The sequence below is a fragment of the Leucopleurus acutus genome (genome assembly GCF_964270905.1).
Source record: "Leucopleurus acutus genome assembly, chromosome: 8".
NCBI classification, from domain to species: Eukaryota; Metazoa; Chordata; class Mammalia; order Artiodactyla; family Delphinidae; genus Leucopleurus; species Leucopleurus acutus.
The window spans coordinates 94,528,523-94,552,133 of NC_139151.1; the positions used below are offsets into that span (position 1 = coordinate 94,528,523).

The 23,611-nt window shown below is 57.2% G+C and overlaps 2 protein-coding genes across 4 annotated transcripts in view; one reads left to right on the forward strand and one right to left on the reverse strand.

Moving 5' to 3' along the window:
- The window catches only part of TSPAN18 (tetraspanin 18), a 182,225-nt gene extending 166,893 nt beyond the window's left edge, over window positions 1-15,332 (forward strand). Inside the window, exons 6-10 of the mRNA XM_082843937.1 lie at window positions 3,192-3,266; window positions 4,413-4,511; window positions 5,048-5,230; window positions 12,783-12,866; window positions 14,847-15,332. Of these exons, the coding sequence (XP_082700063.1) occupies window positions 3,192-3,266; window positions 4,413-4,511; window positions 5,048-5,230; window positions 12,783-12,866; window positions 14,847-14,894 (489 nt within the window). The 3' untranslated portion in view covers window positions 14,895-15,332. The remainder of the gene's footprint in view (window positions 1-3,191; window positions 3,267-4,412; window positions 4,512-5,047; window positions 5,231-12,782; window positions 12,867-14,846) is intronic.
- Window positions 15,333-19,814: 4,482 nt separating this feature from the next.
- On the reverse strand, window positions 19,815-23,209 carry TP53I11 (tumor protein p53 inducible protein 11). 3 transcript variants are annotated; one of them, XM_082845783.1, is made up of 6 exons: window positions 23,058-23,209; window positions 22,294-22,352; window positions 22,050-22,098; window positions 21,713-21,809; window positions 20,608-20,709; window positions 19,815-20,162 (listed from the first exon to the last, which is right to left on the reverse strand). In XM_082845783.1, exons 1-6 carry the CDS (start codon window positions 23,184-23,186, stop codon window positions 20,029-20,031), a joined length of 570 nt encoding a protein of 189 aa, XP_082701909.1. In that variant the 5' UTR covers window positions 23,187-23,209; the 3' UTR covers window positions 19,815-20,028. The 3 variants fall into 3 exon arrangements, with proteins under 3 accessions (XP_082701909.1, XP_082701910.1, XP_082701911.1); XM_082845784.1 differs by lacking the exon at window positions 22,294-22,352 and having other exon boundaries at window positions 23,058-23,191; XM_082845785.1 differs by lacking the exons at window positions 21,713-21,809; window positions 22,294-22,352.
- Between the last annotated feature and the right edge of the window lie 402 nt (window positions 23,210-23,611).

The window sequence follows — 23,611 nt, forward strand, 5'->3', positions numbered from 1 at the left end:
AACGATCAACTCTTCTAAAAACACATTTTCCAAACACTCCTGTTGATCAGTTTTACAGCATTTTCACGTACAATGGAACAATTTCAGCCTATCGGTGAGATTGTGTGGCATCCCCTTTTTCCTAGTTGCTTACCTATAACTAGTTCGAGGAATGTTTTTAACCCATTTTTTGAAAGATTCACATTTTAAAAATATTTTATAACCAAGACCTGTTACATTGGAAAAGAGAACAGCAAAAAGAGATGAGTGTAATTTAAAAGTGATAAGTGAGCTGAATTGTTCATGAAGTAGGTAAATTTGCTAAATATTATCAGAAACGAGAACTAAAAGCTGACATGCTGTAGGCAGATGGCTTAGAAAAGTCTGGAAATGCTCACAAGTAGGCAAAAGAGCAGTTTTTACCCCTTGATTAATTTTCTGAGCCTAAAAGTGTGATAAGTGTAAGTCCAAGAATTACTGGCAAATGTGTCCAGTAAGTTCAGGAATTACTGGCAAATGTGTCCTTAGGCAAATGGGATGAGGTCAGATTAACTCAAGGCAAACAAACCCTGGGAAAGGCCCTGGTTAGGCGAAGCCCCAGGAAGCATCAGCCCTGTGGCCAGGTCCAGGACGAACGCCTCCAAATAACCAGTAGTAACCCTGTCAAGCAGGAGAAAACTATTTCACGCCGGAGAAGTTAGCAGAAGTGACGTTGTTACCGATGTTGGCCCCAAAGCCCTGCACTTTCCTTCAGGTGACTTAAACTCACACACTCATATTATCCCTCAGTCCCCATGCTTGGGGAGACCTGCTCCAGGCAGGAGCAATGGCCAGGAGATCTGCAGACCCCCTTCCTCTGGGGAGGCCCGCTTTCCCCATCAATGAGTGAGTTACCAGGTTCATTCTTTAATTTCATCTCATGAATCTTATGTTTTTCATCTCATGAATTTCATTTCATGAATCATGAACCTTGGCTCAGTGGAAACTCCATGAGGATGGGGACCACATCTGCCTTATGTGTATTGGTTTACCAGTACCTAGCACAGTACCTGGCACAGCGTAAGTGCTCAATAAACAGCCCTAGAATGAAGGAACAGAGAGGAGGTGGTCTCAGAGGTGTGGGTAAAAACATGGGCTTTGGAGTCAGAAAAACCTTGTTCTAATCCCTGCTCTGCCACTTCCTGGCTGTGTGACCTGGGGTCAGTTATTTAACCTCTCTGAACTTCAGGTTCCTCGTATGTAAAATGAAGATAATAATACCTCCTTCCCAGACATAGTGTTGTGATCAGAGTTCAGTAAGAAAATATGCATCTTGTTTAACTCTGTTCCTGGCACATATAAGCATTTGATAAATGTGAAAGCAAAAGGAATGGTGTCGATCCCCAAGAGATCCTGCAGGCCATCTGAAAGTCTTAAGATTTGGAGGCTCTTCTGGGTTCCAGGATAACATGGTGTTAGGAGGCTGTGTTCTGGAATCAGAGTTCCTGTGTTTATCCCATCTGAGCCAGCTTGGTCAAGTTCTACCCTCTCAGGGTTCCAGTTTCCCCATCAGTAAAACAGAGGTGTTGTTGATAACAGCAGCTGCTACTCCAGGCTGCCCAGAGGGTTCAATGAAATCACCCATGTAAGAGCCACAGTGCTTAGGTGTTAAGCACCCCATAGATTGTAGCTATTGTTATTTTCCCGGAGATCGCCCACGCCAGCCCTTTTCAGGAAGGCCATGCTTCCTCTTGGCTCTGAGCCACCATCTGAGCTGTGCTCACATCGTGCCAGCCTCGTGCACAGCGCTGCACCTGCATCATCTCGCTGACACGGTGCTAAGTCCCCTGGAAAGCACACGCAGGCTCCCAGAGTTACGAGCACGTGGAGTTCCCAAGTTCTGTCTCATCCATAGTTTATAACTGTCTAAGGCCGAGGTTGATAGGCAGAGACAGCTCAGTCACGTCGCTGGGGTGGAAACCATTTCCGAGGCCGCTCTTTGCCAGCCTGAGGACAGCCAGCAACTCCACCGCAAGGGCAGAGGGTGGGGTGGGGCTCCATGGAGGCCATGTGAAAGAGAACTGGATGACCGTCTGTCACCAGCCAAATGGAGATGCCAGGAGCCCTGCCAGGGCCCTCCATCACTGTCACAGGGGTAAGTGGCTGCAGAGGTGGGGAACATACCTCTCAGCCCAAGGACGAGCTTGTGGAAGTGGAGGGGGATGGGATGGGCATCGTGGCCAGGGGCAGCCTGCCCGGGGATACAGGTGTCCCTCTGTCACTCTCCTTTCTGGTTAGGGAGCTCTGACTCCCAACCTCAGTCCAAGGTCACCCCACACAGCTGACTACAGCAAGCCTGCCCCTGACCTGCTGGAACCAGAGCCCCAGGGTTCAGAAGAGCCACTTCCAGGCCAGCCCTGAACTGTGCTCTTCAGCAGAGAGAGAGAAGGGGTAGCGTGGTGCTCTGAAAGGCGCTGGATTAAGAGGACAGGATGTGGTCTCAAATTTTTGAGCTGCACACCTTTGGAAAGGAAAGTTTTTCTCCTTCTCTGGCTTGTTTCCTCCCCTGTGGAAATGGGGGCTAAACAGAAAAGAGACCGTGGGACAGGTGTCGGGTTCTGATGCCAGGCAAGCCTCTATGAGACCAGAGACCATGAGCTTGAACCTAGCGAGACCTCCCCCCCACCCCCGGCCCCCGTGGGTAAGGAGTGAACAACGCACGCCTTGTGCTGGCTGATCGGTTTAAGCCAGGGGCTCTCCTTGGGTTTGGACATTGAAAAAAACAAAACAATGCCCTTGGCAGGTCTAGGAGATGTTTCATGTCTGCATCCTGGACGGATCATCTCACTCTCCGTCCCAAGCTCTCCCCGAAAGCAGTCCTCAGACCAAGGAGTTTGGAGAAACCTCGGGACCTCTATGGGGCAGCTGCTGTCAGCGCTGAAAAGTCAGGGAGGGTATATGACCTGGGGTCTTCCTGGGATGAGGATAAAGTGACTGGAAGAGACAGGATCCGGGAGAGAGACAACCCTGTTGGCTCCAAAGATGGACTGTTGGTGTGTTTATTATGAAAAATGTCTGGCTTACGGCAGTTAAGTTCCTCAGTCTCTCAGAATCAGTACATTGTGTCAATCGTGTGACCTATGGAAGGGTGCCTCGGCAAGCGGTCACCTGCCCCCTTCCCCCCCCCCCCCCCCGCCCTCGGGGCTCACGGGCCTGCCGCCTTCTCTCTGCAGTTCTTCCTGTTCATCCTGATCATCTTCTTGGCGGAGCTCTCGGCGGCCATCTTGGCCTTCATCTTCAGGGAGAACGTACGTACTGGGCCCCGTGTGCTCCGGCCCCATTCATGGCCAGCCCCTCCCTCCCCAGAGGGCCTCACAGAGTCAGTGCCCTCTCATCCAGTAGTTCCAGCCCAAATCACAACCCACCGGCCCAGCAAGGCCCCACAGCCCAAAGAGAGACCCCAGTGAGCCTCTCTCTGCAAGGGCTTTTCCAGAAGGTCAGAGTCAGAGGGCCCTTAAGGGTCTCTGCTCTTCCCAAGCATCTGGTGCAACCCCGCACCTAGTTCTAGAATCTTCCATTCCACACCTTGCCCAGCTGTGGCCCAGCAGTAGTCATCTGACAGTCTGAGGATAGTCAAAGAGGCTGTCCCTTGGGGCTTCCCTGGTGGCGCAGTGGTTGAGAGTCCGCCTGCCGATGCAGGGGACAGGGTTCGTATCCCGGTCCGGGAAGATCCCACATGCCGCTGAGCGGCTGGGCCCGTGAGCCACGGCCGCTGAGCCTGCGCATCTGGAGCCTGTGCTCCGCAGCGGGAGAGGCCACAGCAGTGAGAGGCCCGCGTACTGCAAAAAAAAAAAGTCTGTCCCCCCAGCACAGAATGTGTTCCATGCGGGAGAACAGGACAGAGCCCTCTTGGACGAGGCCCTGGCAAGTATGAAATCTGGGCAACTTGCCCCTATAGACCATCTTATCAGAGGCTCCAACCACCCGGGTCCCCGCCCTTCCCTGCAGTAGGGAGCAGGGTCCTACCTCTCACACGGTGGCTTCTTCAGGGCCTGGGACGCAGCGCATCCACTTGGCTCTGTCTGAGGAACAGCTCAGGGCGGCGGGTGGCGGCGGCATGAGGGGGCGAGCGCCCCACTGTGGACCAGACCTCCCTCTGGGAGGAGCTGCAGGGACGGTGGAGGTTCCCAGGTGGCCCAGGCGTCAGGCTTGCCGAGGCCCGTGTGGGTAGACTGCGTTTTCATGTCGGGGATCTGATGATGCAGGGAGGCCACAGGTCCTGGGGTTGGAGGTGAGGGCCTGCCCCAAGTTAGCTGCTTGGGAGGAGGGTCACTGGCACCAGGACGCTGAGGCCTTCCCCCTCCGTCCCCCGGAGCAGGTCACTGGAGAGGCCAGGGAGGGGAGCTGTATCAAGCTGCTGTAGATCTCAGCCTGCCCCCTCCCTTTGCTTCCAGCTCACCCGCGAATTCTTCACCAAGGAGCTCACCAAGCACTACCAGGGCAACAACGACACAGACGTCTTCTCTGCCACCTGGAACTCGGTCATGATCACAGTGAGTGGCCCCAGGGATGCTGGGAGCATTCAGAGCCCTGATGCCCAGTGCAGCCAGTGTCTGGCCGCCAGAGCCCGCCTTGTTCACGTGTCTGCACAGACATCAGTAATCAATCAGGCACTGATCCACCCAGCCCGGACCGGGCCTCAGAACCCTCATTCGCACAGCTGGCAGCCGCTGCCCATGCCTCACAGTCCAGACTCGGAAGGAAACCTGTTTGCTCTCCCTGTCTTGAGTCCTCGAGCAATTGTAACGGTCATCGATGATAGTAATCATAGCAACTATTTATTGAGTGCTAAGTGCCGGTGAGGTAGGAATGGTTACCACCACCCTCACTTTACAGATGAGGACGCTGGAGGCTCAGAGAAGCTGAGTGACCTTCCCACGGTTGCACAGGAGGAGCAGCCAACCCACACCTGGGTCTTGACTCTGCTCCCACCCGCTGCTTCACGGTGGCCTTTGAAGTGACTGTGTGTCTCTGCACCCTCATACCTGGGTCCAGCTCCCATCCCCCCTTCTCTTTGCTCTCCTCCTAGTTTGGTTGCTGTGGGGTCAACGGGCCTGAAGACTTCAAGTTTGCATCAGTTTTCCGACTCCTGACTTTGGACAGTGACGAGGTGCCGGAGGCCTGCTGCCGGAGAGAACCCCAGAGTCGGGACGGGGTCTTGCTGAGCAGGGAGGAATGCCTCCTGGGAAGGGACCTGTTCCTGAACAAGCAGGTACCAGGCCCCGCTCCCCCAGGCAGGGGAAGCCTGTCCATCGGGGCTTGGGTGGCCAGAGCTGGGTGGGTGACAGTTTGGGCCCTGAAGGTCTGAAGGCACTGAGGGAATCCCATGGAAATGTTGGCTGTGATATGGGACTCCTGAACGGGGGCTGAGGAAGGCTCCATGCGTGCTCCTGAGATCCAACCAAAAGGGGGAAAGGATGAGAATGTCAGACAGTCCATCAATGGCCGTGAGCATTCAGAGCCCTGATGCCCGGTGCAGCCAGTGTCTGACCTCCAGAGCCCGCCTTGTTCGCATGTCTGCACAGACATCAGTAATCAATCAGGCACTGATTGAGGAGTGGGCCTTTTGGTTGGGGTTCAGGGGTGACTAGGAGTTTTCCAGTGTTCCAGGTAGAACACTCCCTGAGCTTCTGGTAATGCAGGTGTCAGGAGCCAGAAACAGAATGACACAGTGGGGGCCCCTCCTCTGCTGTGCATTTTATTTGGAGGGAAGCTCACCTTTGCCATGTGGGAGCACCTCCGGATCCCACAGGAGCAGGGTTTCCCTGACCTTCGTCTCCAGAGTCTGGGAAGCTCCTAGACTTCTTGGCTTCTTTTACAACCCAAGGACTTCATCTCGGTCTCAGAAGAAGCCCTTTCCCTTCCTGTGTGCGCCACCTCTGGGGGCTGCAAGGGCACCTGCTTTGCCCCCTCTGTGAGGCAGACAGTGCCCTAGACCTTGATCCCCTTCCCACTGACCAGTCCCCATACGCCTCAGGGGTGTGTGTGAGACCAGGCTAGGCAGAGCAGTGGGGGGAGAATGAGGGTGACCTGAGCCCCACACCTCTCGCTTGTTCGGCCTTTGATGAGGCTCTCATGGCAGAGTGCCAGGTGCAGGGGACACAGCAGGGGACAGCAGACAAGACCCCTGCTCCTGCCGGGCTTACAGTCTGGTTAAAGGAAGCAGACGGTAAGCAAGCAGCCAACACATAGCAAGTCATAATTTCACATGAAATAATAATTTTACTCTAAAGAAAATAGAACTGGATGATGGGCTAGAAGGGACTGGGGTGGGACGGGGGCGAGGCTCAAGCCTGGCCTCTTAGAGTCCCGGGGGGCAGAGGGGGTGGGAGTTGGGCTGCGGCCTGACCCTGACTGTCTGATGAGACTCTTTCCAGCCTCAGCTTCGCCTCGTGAACTCAGCACCCTCCTCCCCTGCACCTGCTCATGTCATGTCCAAGGACACATCAGGCCCCAAAGCCACATTCCTCTACCCCTTATGGTCCGGCCTCCCTGCACTGGGGGAAAGAGACCTAAATAAAGAAACAAAGGCCCTGGAATCAGGCTGCTGTGAGCTGGGGGCAGGGGCAGCGCCCCAGGAGTTAGGTCTCAGCCGTGAGGAGAGGCTGCAGGGCGTGGGGGGATGTTTCAGGCTGTGATGTCAGGCAGACCTGGGCTGTGAGCAGCTGTGTCACCTTGGCCAAGACACACGCTCCAGACCTCAGATTCCCGACACAGTGGCAGAGACTGCTGGCTGCCATGCTCGGTTCATTTCTCCTCCTTGGAAAGAGGAGGTGTAGAGACCCCATGACCACCAGGTAAAGCCCCCCTTTCCAGCCTCCCTTGCAGCTAAGCCACATCACCCAGTTCTAGCTGAAGGGAGGTGAGCAGAGGTGATTTGTGCCACGGAGTCATGTCCTTAAGAGGAAGCACTGTGCCTGCCCCTCCTTCTCCCCCCCGCCCAACCCCTGGCTGGTGGTGACAGCCATCTTGGTGACAGCCATGGTGACAGCCACCTCAAACCTTGCAGAGGAGGGTGGCCCCCTAGAATGTCAGAGCATCAAGGCGCCTGGGACACTGACAGCTCCATGGAGCAGAGCAGCCAGCACAGCTGGGGGTTGACAAAGACAAACAAACTTCTACGTTAGGACTGCCTGCTGCCCACTGCCGAGCTTCTATCCTAAGGCCACTTGTGAAGTGTTCAGGGAGGCTTCCCATGGGCCCTGTTCTGTTAGGGCTTCATCCTGACATGCTTCCCATTTCTGGATTCATCCGCCATTATGATGCCTCCTTCCATCTCCTGGGTATGGCTTTGAAATTGAAGTTCATCAGAGAGGTCCCTGTGCGGCTACATTAGTTCTTTACGATGACTCTTCCCCTGTTTCTCATGAGGATTCCCAGAGATTGACTCCTGGGATTCCTTTTCTGAGACACTAGCATCCCTCCTGAGCATTCTTCCCTTTTAAAAGCCTCTGCGGAGGGACTATTTCTATTTGATTTTTCTCCAAAGCCCACTTCCCTGAAGCCCAGGATGCATTTCTGAATTTGCCTCACATCCTCATCACAGTTCTGAGTCAGTGAACAACATGGTTGATTCCAAGTAACTGAAAATCTAAACTAAAAGGGTTGGAGCAAATGGCAAGAATTCTGGAAGACAGTGGCTTCTCCTATTTATCAGTGGCTCCATCATGTCAATCAAGGCCTAGTCTCTGTGATCCTTGTGGCCTTTCTTTGCGCTTAGTACTTCATGGTGGCAAAATGGCTGCCACGGCTCCAGACATCCCACCCATGTTGAAGACAGGAAGAAGGTGGCACCAGCTTCTTTCCCAGAAACCCCCATCAGACTTCTGCTTCGGTCTCACTGGCCAGGACTCAGTCATATGGCTGTCAGGAGCTAAGGCAGTGTGCACTCATCTATGGGTGTTGAGTTAGTCCACCAGCCCTGTTTATCACTGAGTGCCAAAGAAGAGAAATAAGGAAATCCCCAAAGGTGATCCATGATGAATAACCAGGCTCCTCCATTGGTATGAGTTGAATCCACCATGGCAGCTTCTCCTGCTCATTCCTCAGCCTTCCCTGGGTCAAAATAGTCACCCAGGCAAGTCAAGAATGTATTCCCCTGCTGGAAAAAAAAAAAAAAAATATCAGGGAGTGTGCCAGGAGATGGTGATCTTGCTAGACGTTGACTCCAGGCCAGTATGGTGACCACCAAGAGGAAAGCATCCATCTTTCCCACTTGTCAGGGTGGTCTTAAGTGTTCTCTCCCCACAGCATCGCTGTTTCTCTGCTTTATCCTCAGTGCTCCCCACCCGCTTCCTGGTGGGTTGTGACTACGGGTGCTGCTGTGTCTCCTCTAGACATAGAGTACTACACGCTCATCCTCCTGACGAGGGAAGAGCACTCCAGCCAGAGAGTGAGCGCAGCCTGTTCAAAGGCCCTGGGGTAGGAAGGAGCATGGTGTGTTCCAGGGACCAAGAGAAAGCCAGTATGTCTGGAGCACAGTGAATGAGGCAAGACTAGCTCAAAGCGAGGGTGTCAGCAAGGGCCAGACCATGCAGTGCTGACGGGCCCATGGCAAAGATGCTAGAAGAGCAAAGAAGCCCACGTCGAGTTCTATGTGGGGTTGTGGCCATGTTGGCGCCCTGGCTGCTCAGCGACCAGGGGTTAGAGGTGGACCTGAGTGAACAGGATGGATTTTTACACTGGTCCCAGTGAGAAACAATGCTGGGTTAGACCAGGATGGTGGCAGTGGAGACGCAGAGAGGTGTACGGATCTGAGAAATGAATCAGGAGGTAACATGGTGGTAGGCCGACTTTGGGGAAGGCAGGATGAGGCAGTGGTGAGGGGGACTCCACAGGTCCTGGTTTGGGGGAAGATCTCAGATCTGGTCTGAGGCAAGCTAAGTGTGAGGTGCCTTTGGGGCCTCCAAGCAGTGGTAGCCAGTGGACAGTTGGACTTAGAGGGCTGGGGGGAAGGTCCATGCTGGACGTATAAATGTGGGTGGCCTTCGTGCCGGCACCTCTGGCCTAGATGCCCTCTGTCAGATTAGGTTGGGAGGGGGGCGACTGGTCGGGAGCCAGGGGTGGGAGGATGTTCTCTCTCTGCAGAGATGGAGGATGGGTGCTGGCGACAGCGGCACAGCTAGGGGACTCACAGTCTGTGGTGGTAGCCTGGGGAGAGATGGTCCCCTGCAGTGTCTCGCTGGGCAGGGTCAGGATAAGGGGTGGGCATCCATCCTGAGGGTGAGGAAGAGGTGATACCCCGGGCTGCAGGCAGCTCCGGGCCCTGAGCCAGGGACCCCGCCTGGGTGAGCGAGAACCGAGGCTTCCTGATGCAGCTCCCGGGAGCTTGGACCTCCCTCAGTGTAAATAGGCTTCGCTGCCTCCTTGGGTGTGACCTTGAGCACGTAGTCAGCTGCTCCCTCCCTTCTTTCCTCTTCCCTGAGGGGCTGGAACAAGCACGCGAGGCCACAGCAGAGCTCCGGCCAGGGCGGACACTCGCTGAGTGTTGGCGGCATCTTCCGTTCACCCCCTGCCCTCACTGCTCCCTCCGAGGGCGTCTCAGTACCAGGGCCTCCATCAGCCAACTGGTCTGCTCGATTCAGCCCGGGGACCCAAAGGGTCTTTGGTGCCACAGCCCAACAGAAGGCAGATGAGCAGTTAAGGCCCGAGGTACCTCATCCGCAGCAGATGAGGGGAGCAGGGACATCTTCCCTCTGGGGACAGCTCCCACCCACCGGCCCGGGTGAGGCACATAAAATCAACTTCAAGTTCAGGAAGGGATTCACTGCTCCTCCTGTCCCCTTGTAGTATAGGGGTGTGTGTGTGTGTGTGTGTGTGTGTGTGTGTGTGTGTGTGTCTCGTGCACGGATCCCCAGGGTGTGTGTGTGTATGTGTGTGTGTGTGTGTGTGTCTCTCGTTCATGGATCCCCAGGGCGTGTGTGTATGTGTGTGTGTCTTGTGCACGGATCCCCAGGGTGTGTGTGTGTGTGTGTGTGTCTCGTGCACGGATCCCCAGGGCCATGGCGGGTAAACCCACACACCCAACTCTGCACTCAGACATTTCCCACCACCCAGGGGCACAGAGAGAGACAGCACGGTCCTAACGGGACCGAGGGCTGGCTCCCTGCCAACCCTGTTCAACGGGCTTTGTCTGCAGCATCTCATTTTATCCTCACACAATCCTATGAAGTAGTCAGCCTGCATAGCCCCAGTTTCTGGATGGGGCAAGCGAGGCCTAGAAAAAGTAAGTACAGGCCCCCCTCAGAGATTCTGCGGGTTCCATTGCAGACCACCGTGATAAAGAGAGGGACACGAACTTTTTGGTTTCCCAGTGCCTATAAAAGTTATGTTTACACTACACTTTATTAAGCGTGCAATAGCCTTCTGTCTAAAAAGACAGTGTGCATACCGTAATTTTAAAATGCTTTATTGCTAAAAAATAATGCTCACCATCATCTGAGCCATCAGTGAGAGGTAGTAGTAACGTCAAAAATCACTGATCACAGATTCCTGTAACACATCTAATAATAATGAAAAAGTTTGAAATACTGCGAGAATTACCAAAAGGTGACACAGAGACACGAAGTGAGCAAATGCTGTTGGAAAAATGGCGCCAACAACGTGCTTAACGCAGGGTTGCCACAAGCCTTCAATTTCTAAAAAAACACGATATCCATGAAATGCAGTAAAACGAGGGACGCCTATCAGTTTGCCCAGTAAGCAAGCGGCTGGTGTAACCACCACTTCTCCCCGGGTCATTGGTGCTTCTCGTCTGGAAGGCCCCCAGACTGCACGACAAAGCCAGTGTCGGGGTAGAGGAGTGGTGTGCAGCAGTGGGTGCTGTCGTCGGCCCCGGGAGGCAGGTGGCAGCCAGAGGGGATGACGGGAGGCCGGAAGCATCCCTCCCACGCTCCTCCCTGTCTCCCTTCCCTTCCCTCCAGAGCAGGCCAGCTTTCTGCTGCCATGGCTCTACGTGTTGGGGTTCTGATGCTTTAAAAAGAGTTAAACAGACCAAGGGGGTTGGCAGTTTGAGTCCTGCCCTGATACGGCTCTGCAGGCGGATCCAGGATGGCCCTGGCCTGGCCAGGCGGATGGGGCTTCCCTGCCAGCTCTGAAGTTGCCTCCAGCCACTCTGGGCTCCTGACCAGCTGGCCTGTGGGAGGGCGCCCTTAGGGCTCCGATCACACAGCCCTTAGCTGGGCTCCCAGTGGCACTGCTGAGACAAGGCCCGAGTTCAGCTAAGACCTTCTTTCCTTGCTGTCCTTGCCGGGACTGTGGTGTCTCAAAGCCCGGCCGTGGCAAAGGCATTAGAAATCACCTGGGGCATCTGCTCACGACGTAGGTTCCTGGGCTCCACACCAGACCCCCTGATCCAGAGTCTTGGGGGTGAGGCCTTGGCATCTGCATTGTTAACCACCTCCCAGATGATTCTGACCCACCGTCAGCCCCAAGAGTACTGTGGATCCAGGACATCGTGCTGGAGGGGTCTGTTTATCTGGGTACATCTATTTGCTGCTGAGTGTTCAAAGGGGGGGCCTGTGGGAGCCTTCCCTGCCTAGCCCCCATCAGCCTCCAGCAGGAGGGTCTCATGCTATCCACCGGGGCACTCTGCCCAGATCATGTCCTGCCATCCACCCGCCTGGGCACAGCCTCATGGCGTGTCATTTCCACTTCCGGCCAATGAGGCGGGGCTTCTGGGTGATTGACAATGGGCGTGAACACCCAAGAATCACCCAAGAATCTCAACAGAGCTCAGAAACAGCCAGAGTCACCCAGCAGGGACCAGGCATGATCCCCACCCACACCCGGGGGCTCTTCCCCGTGCAGGTCCTCTGGCTGGGCCCAAAGAATATACAGCTTCTCATAAATGAAAGAAAATTCTCCCCCTTTAAAAATACATTTCATTCAAGGCAACTACCGTGCATCAATCTCTGGTCAGCACGGTGCCGGGGGAAGGAGCATGGACACGAAGATGACCAAGATGTGAGGCACCCAGGGTCGGATGGGGCTGAGGTCACGTGCTGGCAGCTCCTGGCTTTGCTCGCATGCCATCCCTCTCTTTCTTTCTGTCTTACTGGGTCCATCTCTATCTCAGTCTGTACCTCCTGAGGACTGCTTGAGAAAGCAGTAATAGCACAGGAATTCAATCCGTTTAGAAGGGATCCTGTGAGAGCTGGGCTGGTCCTGGAAGGCTGCCTGGAGGAGGTGAGATATGTGCTGGGTCTTGAAGAATGGGCTGTGTTTCCTTAGGGCAGAGGCTACAAACCAAAATCCAGCTGCCAGGCTGGTAATGGGAAGGAGTAGAGAGGGTGGGTGTGGGACAATAGGGGATGGTGGCGACTGTGGTTCCCCAGGGAGCACCTGTTCCCAGGTACTGCCACGTAGAAATGATGGCTTACCTCGCTGGATCTTCTGATTTTATGAGAGAAGCAAGGAGCCCAGATATTTATGGGAAATTTCCCAATATTCCAACCAAAACAGAACGGGTCTGTGGCTGATTCGGCAGCAGGCAGGCTGGCAGTTTTCAGCCCCGCCTTAGGGGCTGGAGGGCAGGAGGGTCTCTGGTGTATTGCTGCTGAGTGGCTGAGCTTATGGGCCTCCTGCCTCCCCCGCTCCTCCCCTCCAAACTGTCCCAGCAGCGGTGTGACAGGGTCGGCCTGCTGCTGCCTGAGCTTTGGGGCCACATGCCAGTTCCCAGGCTTCACACCCCTGTCCTGAGGCTGGCCCTTGACCTCTGTCCCTCCTTCCTGGCTATGGCTTTACCTCTGGTCCTTCCCTCCCAGGGCTGTTACACGGTGATCCTCAACGCCTTCGAAACTTACGTGTACCTGGCCGGAGCCCTCGCCATAGGGGTGCTGGCCATCGAGGTAAGTAAAGGCCCCCGCTTCTGAGGCTCCTCAGAAGCAAGACAGACACCTACACAGGGTCTCAGGCAGATGCCCCATGGCCGGCACCCCCAGCCTGCCTCCGTCTCCAGGTCCTTAACCCAGGGCCCAGTGGGTCCCCACTGCAGGGACGATGGGCAGGTAAGCCCAGCCGTGCCTGTCTGCTGCCTGCGAGTCACCCTGGGACTCTGGACACATCTGAGCGAGTCTGCGGGCGGTGGGCATGGACAGGCCCTGAGAGTCGCTGCCCTCACCCCTACCCACGGTCCAGAGTGAACTCTGACTGAAGGCTCAACGCAGCTGATTTCAGGGAGGGCCTACAGCCTGTGCTTCTAGATCAGGCCCATTCTCTGTGGGGTGTTCAGGGCCTGCGGGGCCTTGAGGACCTCACAAGCGCACGTTGAGCCCCAGAGGTGAAGACAGAAGGGCCCTGAGCCCCCTCAAACGGAAGGCAGCCACAGACTCTTGGAGCCACCACTAGGTGGCGCTTTGGCCAAAGGGCAGAGCTGCCCCCTTCCCTTCCTTCTACCACCCTCTCCCGGATCTCAAACCCGCTGCCCTGGGAGGTTGGACAGAGGGCTTTGCCCAGGCCCGCCCATCTCAAGAAAGGGGCTGCCAGTCTTCGGCCAGCCAGGAAATGAAGTCAGACCACCCTATCCTCAGCCTTCCCCCTCCCACCTGGCACCATAAACATGGCCTTGCTTAGCTTCTTACTGTGTCCTACAGCCCTGCTTAGAGCAGTTTTGTGGAGACTACTGAGGATGGGGAGAGGGAGGGGTCATTCATTCATTCGTTCGTCAAGCAACGATTGAGCCCCTACTGTGTGCCAACGCTGTTCTAGGTGAACAAGTCCTCTCCTAGGAAGAAACAATGAACAAGAAACACAAATCAGTACCAGACCCCCTGGGAAAACGCAGGCGTGGGTCCCCTGCAGGAAGAACATGGGCTTCTAGAGTTCACCTTCCAGCTCTGCCTCGCCCCACGCACAGGATGCCCGAGCCACAGTTTCCTTATCTGCAGCATGGTGCTATAAGCCTGCTCCTAGGGCACGGTGGGGCTTGCAGGTGCCGGGGACTACGTGCCTGGCGTGTAATAGGGGCTCGCTAAGCAATGCCTGTGTTCCTGACCTACTGCCCTCACACCCAGCCCGCAAGCCCAGCTGTGGCCTCTGTGCCAGGCAGAATGATTCGGGGACCTTTTGCAAGAGCTCTGGCACAGGGGCATCAGCCAGTCTGAAGAAATGGGCATCTCTGAGTCAGGGTCTCTACACACCCCATTACCCCAGGGCCCTTAGACAGGTGTTCAGTGATTGTGCTCCTAGCTTGGAGAAGGGCTGCATCTTCCTTGTCTATTAGTAACAATCCTGGTAACTTCTAATTAAGCATCTACTATATAACAGGCCTCATTACATCGTTAATTGCCTTAGACTTCAATCTCACCTCCTTCCTGTGAGTTGGAAGGAGGCGAGTGCAGGGGCTAGGAGCATGGTCTCTGGAGTCAGAATACCTAGACTTCAATCCTGGATCCTCCATTTGTAGCTGTGTGACCTTAGGTGGGTTACCTGACCTCCCTGTGTCTCACTTCCTGGTCTGTGAAAATGCTTCTGAGACAGCACTTAGAACCGTGCCTGGCACATGGTAGACTCTTGATACATACTCAGGCCCAGAGAAGGGAACTGAGTATTGGCCCAAGTTTGCTGCTGGCAAATAAGGGAGCTGGATTTGAACCCATGTCCAAGGCCCCCTTCTTTTCATGACTACACGGCATGAAGGGGACCAGTGACTGGCAAGTGGGGCTTGCCCCCAGGGCAGTGTCAGGAGTACCAGCAGCAGGAGTGTTCTAAGAGTGATGGGGGACCCCCCTTCCTGTCCCAGAGCAGACAGCCCCTTCTCGTTGGGGAGGGTCAGCCCCCTGGAGGGCTGCAAGCCCAGCCTGACAAGCAAACTCCTACTTTCTTTGCAGCTTTTTGCCATGGTCTTTGCCATGTGCCTCTTCCGGGGCATCCAGTAGAGGGTGTGGCCTGAAGATTGAAGACTCACCCCACCCACCACTGCCCAGCACCCAATGCCCTCCCTTCCCCCTCGCCCCTGCCCTCTTGGCCCCGGGGGAGGAGGTGAGGCCATGATGAGTGGCTAGGAAATGGGGCAGAGGAAAATAACTATTTTTTTAACAAAAAAAATGAACGCAAGAATATGGACTGATGTAGCCCATCTGGACTCCGGAACGGGCGCCATGGGGTTCTCCACGGGGGCCCGGGCACCTGAACCCAGGATGCAGCCTGCACTAGAGACCAAAGCAACACCAGGGCCAGGCCCCCTCCTTGCTGCAGCCAGATGTGGCGGCCCGGGGCCTGCGCCCTCAACTCACAGCTTCAGGATCTGGTGCCAAGGAAGTAATAAGGATTTAGGCAAGATGGAGGCAAAAGAAAATTGTGGAGAAGTTGGCAAGGCCCAGGGGCGCCAAGGGGATCTGGCCACCATGCCCTTGAGGACTTGGAACCTACGTGGAGTCCCCGGTCCTCCGAGGATGGACGTGCCCCTGCCTCAGGCTGGGGCCAAGAGTGGGCTGCAGATGCTGGATCCAAGGATGGCCCAGCCGGTAGGGTCCGTGCTTCCCCGTCTGTTGGAGCAAATAATCTGGAAAGCCCAGAGAGGAGCAGTTTCTCATCCACAGTCACACAGCACGTGCGTGACAGTTCTGAACAAGAACCCCGACACCCCCAGGGTGCCTGTCACTCCTTCCAAGGCTCTGTTGGTCCCAGCAGACCTACTGCTCACACCCCTCCCTGGCCTCTGCATCCTGGTTTCCCCAGAAGAGAGCGGGCAAGCTGGTCAGGAATTGCTTCTTCCCGCCTCCACAGCTAAGAAAATTCTGGACTCTGCCCTCCCTGCTCTCCCTGACACCTCCCCACACTTTTCTCTAAGTCCCAGGAACACACACACATGCACACACACCACAGCCCGTTTTCTACACTGCTCTCCTTTCCTCCACCAACTCCACCAATTCCCTGGCCCCCAGGGCTGGAAGGAACCCCCAAGATCATCTGGTTCTCCTCTCCTCACTCAGAACTGCCACTCGGATGTCTTCCACAAGATCCCTGCCAAGACTTCTCCACCTTCTTCTTGCACACCTCCAAGGACGGGGAGCTTACTACCTCCCAAGACAGGCTTCTCTTTGGACTGCTCTGACTTTAACATCAGCTCAATACACGGAAGAGGTTCCTGTTTTTCTGTGGTTCTGTCCATGGCATCCCACTTGCTCTCCTTCCCGAAGCGATAAGGCCACACGCTGTCCCCCCAAGCCCCGTTATTTCCAGGCTAAAGAACCCCAGGGCACCTCATCATTTCTGCTGTGACACGGTTTTCCTGTCCCTTCGCTGTCCATAGCACATTTCTGAGTGTTTCCTCCAGGATCTGGCAGGGAGAGGTTTCCCCACAGACTTACTCACACCCGCACAGCACCCACAAATCAGCCCCTCATGTGCAGGTCTCAAATTCTAGACCAGTGTTAGCAACTCTATTGCAAGATGCCTCGACCCTGACCAGTCAGGAGTGGCTGCCAGAGGCTGTGTGGAAAATCGGAGGCTTGGCCTGGGCTCAGTGGGGGAGGACAGTGTAATCTTGATTAGTGATGTCTGCCAAACAACTCAAGCTTGTTGAGGGATGGGTGTGGAAGGGACAGTATGGTGCCTGCTCTCCTCTCTTCATTGTCCCTCTTCAGGGTCTGGGAAGAGCCCATTCTATCTCAAAGGCCCTGTGCCAGCTTCCAGCCTCCCCTCCAGCTTTCCAGCCACTGGGAGACAGAGCAGTGGCCTAGAGCCCAGCGCTCCCCTGCTCTGCCACCTACCCCCTTCTGAGATGCGGGCCGGAGCTCTGTGCCTGCTGTAAAGATTTGGTTTGCCCCTCCCCCCATTTCTCCCCTTCCCCCTTGCACTCACCCTGCTGTCCTCACCAGTCCTGGCCCATTGTGGGCTGGGTCTTTCCAGATTGTCCCTGTATCAGTCTGCCCTGGCAACTCCATAAATGATGTTATGAACTCCCTAGCGACTGGGCAACCCCAGGACCCAGGGGGCCGTGCAGCTTGCACCCCAGCGCAGGTCTCTAGACCACCCACAAATTGGCTTCAACTTCCTGGCAGAGGCAAAGGGCTGGTGTGTGGTTGACAAAAAAAAAAAATCAGGCTGGCTAGGCAGGGCTTAGGGTCAAATTGGGCAGCTGTGTGACTTCGGTCCAGGGGCGCCCCAGGCATCAGGGCCCCATCTGGTCCCCACTGCCCAGGAGAATCTGGGGCCTTCAAGGTAAGAAGAGCCGGGCATCGGGCACCACCCCCTCCGGGCCCCCGAGAAGAAAGGCTGGTCGTGGAGGAACACCTGGGGGAGGCGGGTTTGAGGGCAGATGTAAGACCCTCATCCCCAAGGGCTCTCCAGAAAGGGGCCAAGGAGCCCTGATCTGCCCCCGCTGACCACGTTCTGGGGCCGGAAAGGGGAAGCAGGCGTCTCTGCTCTGTAGCATGAACGCAGGCTGGGAGCTGTTTGCAAGGCTCCCAGCGGCCGTTCTCGGGGGCACGAGAAGGCAAAGGCCAGCGGCCACAGCCCCTAATAGGTGCAGATGGCAATTTGGGGGCTGCTGGGAGGCGGGAGGGTAGGAAGTCTCTGTGCTGAGACTTCCTGAGCCTGCTAACAGGCCAGGTGCCAGGGGAGACCTTGCACTTGGTCACATACCCCGCCCAGCACCGAAGGCCACCTTCCCTGCTTAGTGGCTGGGCACTGGGGCCCCTCCCCAGCCTCCCTTGTCCCCTCTCTCCTCTCCACGCCTAAGGGGCCCAGACAGGATCCCCCAAACCGGCCGAGGCCCAGCACCCCCATCTCCCTAGAAGCCCCCCCTTCCCCTCCCCGGTGGGTCCTATGTCGAAAGTCTATTTTGAAAACTCTAAGTGTTCCTTGCGGTAGGTAGCAGAGCTAATTTATCAAGTTTATTTCCTGTGAGCCTCCCTTTTTTATATTCTATATCAAGAGGAGTTTTTGTAATATAAAGCAGGACGCCCACACTGATGGTTTTGCACTGGTTTTTGTGACTGTTTCTTACAAAAAGAGAAAGGAACGAAGAATAAATAGTGACCGTGAGGAAAGGTGGTCTTGGTTTGGGGGCGGGGTGGGGAAGCTGGGCCGAGGCAGGAGGCTGGCAAGTGAACCGGGGAAGGGGCATTCTGGGTTCTCCCAAACCTTTAGGAGGGACAGAGCCAGGACAGCATCGTCCCAGCAGGCCCGCATTACCACCCCCGGGGGAAAAGGTCCTGCCACCCTCCCTCAGCTTGGCTGGCTCAGCCCCCGCGAACGCCCGGCACAAAGCCCGGCTCCAGCGCCCGGACTTCCCCCTGCCCTGCTAGCCTCCCGGGGGAAATCTATCCGCCACGCCCAGCGGTCATTAGGACAGACCGTCCACCGCTTGGCGGCGTGCTAGCCAGGCCTCAGAAAGCATGGGTCAGCTCAGAGGACATGCCTTGGCTTGGGGGCACTGCCCACCAGCCAGTACCACTTCCCAAAGGCTGCCGTGGCTCTGGGCCTGCCTGGGGCTCGGCGGTTGGGGGCAGAATTCTGCAAAGAGGCACGAACTTCAGCCTCGAGAGACGGAGGCCAGGGGAGGACGGCCCCTCCTTAGTGTCCAGCCTCCCTTCCGCTCGGCCGCGGTTACCAGCAGCACAGCCTTGGGCGCCCAACCCGCTGGGCCTCTCTCCTCGGCTGTGTTAACAGCGGCGGTGCTGTGCTCCGCTGGGCACAGGCCGTGTCCCTGGACGTGTGGCTGCAGGCCACAGGGAGGGCAGCGAGGCCCAGCGCGGGCAGGGCCCGGACCCAGGACGCAGCAGCCAGAGCTGGGCTGCACCTAAGGACCAACCATCTCGCCCCCTAAACACTCTCTTCCAAGACGGGAAGCAAGTCTGGGGCTGGGGCTGCTTCTCTCCACATCTGTCCCCAGGACACGGGGGCTGCCACTCCCGGGGTGCCGGAGGGAAGGGGGGTGTCGGGTAAAGGACTCACGGGGGCACACAGGCTGTGGGCCTGCAGGGGTCTTCATCTCTGAGGGAGCCGGCTGCCGGCCTCTTCCAGGGCATCTGATGGGGGCTGGGCACGAGAGGAGGCGGCTTGCTGAAATATTTCTATTTTTTGCCCTGCTGAGCTTGAAGGGCACCCAGTCCTACCCAGCCGGCCCCAGAGGCACCCCAGGCCAGAGGGCAGCACCCTGGGGAGGGGGGGAGGGGGGATAAGGGGGCTGAGCCAGGTGCACCTCGGACCCTGGAGGACATGCCGAGTGATGGAGACATGCTTCTCTTCCTCAACCACAAACCCCGTCACTTACAGGTGGCCGCCATCTGGGGTTACTCGGGTGTCCATCTGTCAGGGCCGGCCTGAGGCTGAGGCCCTTGGCAGCCTCTGGACCCAGGCCAGTTGGGAGAGGGGGCACCTAGGGGCCTTCAGGAGCTGCGTGGAGGCAGAGCAGCCAAGAGCGAGGCCCGAGGAGAGGCCGTGGCTGAGGACAAGGCCCTGCCACCTGCAGCCCACCTCACAGAAGGCGGAAGGGGAGGCGCCAGGGGTCAAAGGCGGACCCCTGCCTGCCAGCCTGCAGCTGCGCTGTGTGTTTAGGGGGCAGAGGGTCCCCTACATGTGGAGAGCGCCCGCATGGAAGGGAAGGGGCCCGGGGTCAAATTCTAAGGTTTTCCAGGCATGGGCAGAAGCCAAGTTCAGCTGCTTGGGCACTAGACTGGCTGGGGGCCTGGGGGAGAGCAAGGAGGCGGGCCACAGCCTCTCAAGAAAGAAGGGTCTTGTGACAGAGGGGGGCAGGAGCCTGGCCTTGGCCGGATGCCTGTTACTCAGGCTTTGTCCTCGTGCATCTGTCCAGGGGATCCAGAGGCCGAGACACCCATGAACAGGAGGCGTCACCGTGTGGGGGGAAGGATGGGGTGCAGAGGCTCCATCCCTCCCCAAACCTGAGGGCCCAGGAGATCACAGCGTTCGGGGAGTGCCCAGGAGGAGAGGAAGGCGGCCGCTCCTGCCTGCCTGGGGCAGGGTCCTTCCTGCCTTCTGGAACCAAAGGGAAACCGAGGTCCCCAGGCCTCCCTGCCCCAGAGGGGGCCCTGGCCCGGCGGGCGGCTACACTTTCTTGGGTTTTCGGCCGACTTGGTAATAGTAGTAAACGCTGATGGCGACAAAAAGGAGGCGGCTGGCCAGGAGCAGCAGGATCCCCAGGGACACGAGGCCTGTCTCGGCGAGCGTGGCAGTGACCACTGTGGGAGAGAGGCCGGGGGGGACACAGGTCAGAGGTGGGGATAGCCCTTACCCCAGCACGGGATGCCGTGGGCCCCAGGGTGGCTGCCTGACTGACCCCCGCCCTGAGCTGGGGCATCCTATCAGCTGGCCAACCGCAGCAGGTATGGGGGGCGATCATGTGGGCAGAACTGGTTGTGTGTCATCACACCTGTGCTGGGTCCACAAGTGAGCAGTGGACTGTGGGTGCACGGGCGTGTATGCAGGAGGACACAGGCACCTATCAGCTGCGTGAGCACAGGTGTGCAGGTGTACAGGTCAACCCAGCCACACAAGTCCCTCCCCCTCGCACAGGTTTTCATCGCTTCCCAGAAAACAAGTGGCACGAGTTGGGAGGCCAGGGGCCAAGCTGCCCGCACCCTGTACCCCATCAGCTTCCCCATCACTGCCCACCTCAGGACTCACCCAAGAACTGGACCGAGAAGTAGCAGGCTTCGGTGAGCAGGGTCCATCGGATGATGACCTTCTCAGCCGTGTAGAGAGCATTCCACATGATCAGGGAGATGCCTGGGGTGGGGGACAAAGAGGGGAGTGGGGGGCAGAGTAGCCTGATCCCCCCGCCCCCTTGGGGGACGGGCAGGGGGCCTGGTCCTCCACCCTTTGACAAAGTAGCCAGGATCCCGGACATGCCCTGCCCCCACTCCCACTGCTCAAATTAAAGCTCCTCCGTCATCCACCCTGACCCATAACCCGTAACACTAGCTCTCCCATTGCGAGGCTGAAGGGCCTGAAGCTGCCCCAGTCCCCGCTCCCCAACCCACCCCAGAGCTACTGGCGCTGGCCCTTGAAGGTCAAGTGGAAGTGCAGTTGGCACAAGGCTGGGGAAACTGTGTTGCAAAGTCGTGGAGGCCTTCGGAAACGGGGGCCTCAGGAGGTGTGGCTGGGGTCCGGGGCCCACCGTGGGATGTGGGGGAGGGAGGTTTGGAAGGCAGGCGGGATGCACCCCACAGGTGACCCTGAATATCAGAGACCGGAAGGAGCTGGGACTTCAGTCTGCGGGTAATAGGGAGCCATAGAATCTTTTGGAGAAGAGGAGGGACACCCCCAGCGCTGGGTTTTAAATGCTGTCATTTAGCTTCCGAACAGGCACTGCTGCGTGTGACTCAGGCTGGAGAGGAAACAGAAGTGGTTCAAGTGGGCGGTCCAAGGGCGAGGGCTTTACAGACACTGTGTTGAGTTTGCCTCCTCCTCCGGGCTGTGAGGCCCTGGAGGGCGGAGCCCGGGCCTCTTTCATTTCTCTACCCCAATGCCTAGGTGGTGCACTACACACAGCAGGCACTCAATAAGTGCTTTGTCCCAGATGATGCTGAGGACAGTCCCAATCCCCTGGGGACAGTCTACCAGTGGCCACAAGATGGCAGCACACACCCAGCAGAGACAGACTTGTTGGCTGAAGCGTGGGTTCTGAGAAGGGGAGCCCCTGCACAAAGAAGGCTCCCCATGTCCCCTCGGCCCCTACTGGTCCCCCGGCTGCCTATCACCTCCCCAGAGCCTGCCCAGCAATACTCACTGAGGAGGGCGCCGCCATAGAGGCGGATGGGGGTCTTGCTGGCCACCTGCACTCCATCAAAGACTGCATCATAGAGCTGGTCAGGAAAGGTGAGGGCCTGCAGACAGCGGGCGGGAGGCTCAGGGTGAGGGGCTCACTGTGGAAACTTCCCCTGGACATCTCCTTCCTGTCCCCAGTAGCAGTCCAGGATCAGGACACTGACTGCCCCCGACCCCTCCCTACCAGGACAGAAGATCTGAGGTTCCAGTGACAAGGAGTTGGGACCATGGACCATGGGAGCTAGGATGCTCCAGGGCAGGGGAGGGGGCCAGGTCCCAGGGGCGGGGCAGGGACTCACCATGATGGCGATGCCAGAGAAGAGCACAGCAGAGACAAGCTGCCAGACCCTGGGGAGGCGTGGAGAGCAAGGTCAGAGCCACCCCAGGCCCCACAGAACCCTTCCCTCTCCAGCCAAGATGCCCAACGATGGCTGGTCTGGGGGAGGGAATTTGACGGGATGGAACCAAAGACAAGACTACACAGGGACAAGCTGATGAGCCCCTCCCCCTAGCCCTGTCCCCCACCAAACTCGTGATGCTCACCTGAGGCCCAAAGGCTCCCGAACAGCAAACTTCATCTCATTGCCCAAGACCTGGCTGATCTGTGGACACAGAGGGGTCAGAGGCAACCAGGCTGAAGGCAGCTCTGCCTGCCCAGTCTACTCACCCCCTCCCAGAGGCCCCTGGATGCCCAGGTGGCTCTGCTTAGCCAAAGGGTCACCCAGGCGGGGAGGGTCACACTGAGGCACACCCTCTCTTCCTCCTCTTGACACCGGGGCTTATGGGAAGCTGAAAATACAGTGGCTGAGGATGAAAGCTCAGAGGTCCGCCAGATGGGGGCTTGAAGGCTGGCTCTGCCACTTATTGGTGTGGCCCTGGGGAAGTCCTTAACCTCTCTGAGTCTCAATTTCCTCATCTGTAAAATGGGTTAATAACTGACCCTACATCTCCCAGGGTAAATAATGCTTATAAAGTAGCTGGTGCCATAAGAAGCAAATAATAAGCACTCAGCTAATTCTAAGGATCCATTTTCATTACTGCTACTATTCCTCTGACATATCCATTGGACTTCTAGAAAATATGAGCTACATCTGGGGGCTCCCTGCAGCTGCAATGGGTCTCAGCTATTCTCCCCAAACAGTGGGCCAGATCTGCCTCCCCAAATTGGTGCTCGGAGGCAGACCCCCATGTGGCCAGTTCAAGGCCCCTCCTCCGAGCTCCGCCCACCTTGGAGCGGTGGACCGCCCCTCCTCCGAGCTCCGCCCACCTTGGAGCGGTGGACCGCCCCTCCGCCGAGCTCCACCCACCTTGGAGCGGTGGACCTCCCCGTCGTCATCCTCCCCGCCCACGCCGAGGATCTTCCGGGTCTTCAGGCGGCTCACGAGGTCCGTCTGGCTGTGCTTCTTCATGAGGGGTGGGGGCTGCTTGGCTGCCATCTTGTCCTGGAGCCCGGCCTCTGTAGGAGGGCTGCAGGGAGACACCAGCCTCAGCCACGGGTCCTGCCCAGCTTCCAGATCTCAGAGGGCAGCCAGACCCCAGCCCAGGGCCTGGGGAGGCCTCCCCGTCAACCTGGGGCAGCAGGTGGACACTGGAGGAGGAATCTGAGGGTCCAGGTGCAGTACTGGGCTCCCTAACCACCCGACTGTGTGATTAAAAGGGTCAAGTCACTGCCCTCTCCTGGCCTCAGCTTCCTCACCTGTAAAATGCGTTAGGGCAGATGGTCCTAAGGCCTTCCAGCTCCGCCAGCCCGTCTGGCCTAAGTGGATGTGGCACACCCCAGACAACCAGGCCGGAGGGAGCCTTACAGACAGCCCTGGAGGAGGTATAGGCCCAGGACAAGGCATTCAGGCCTGGATAGACT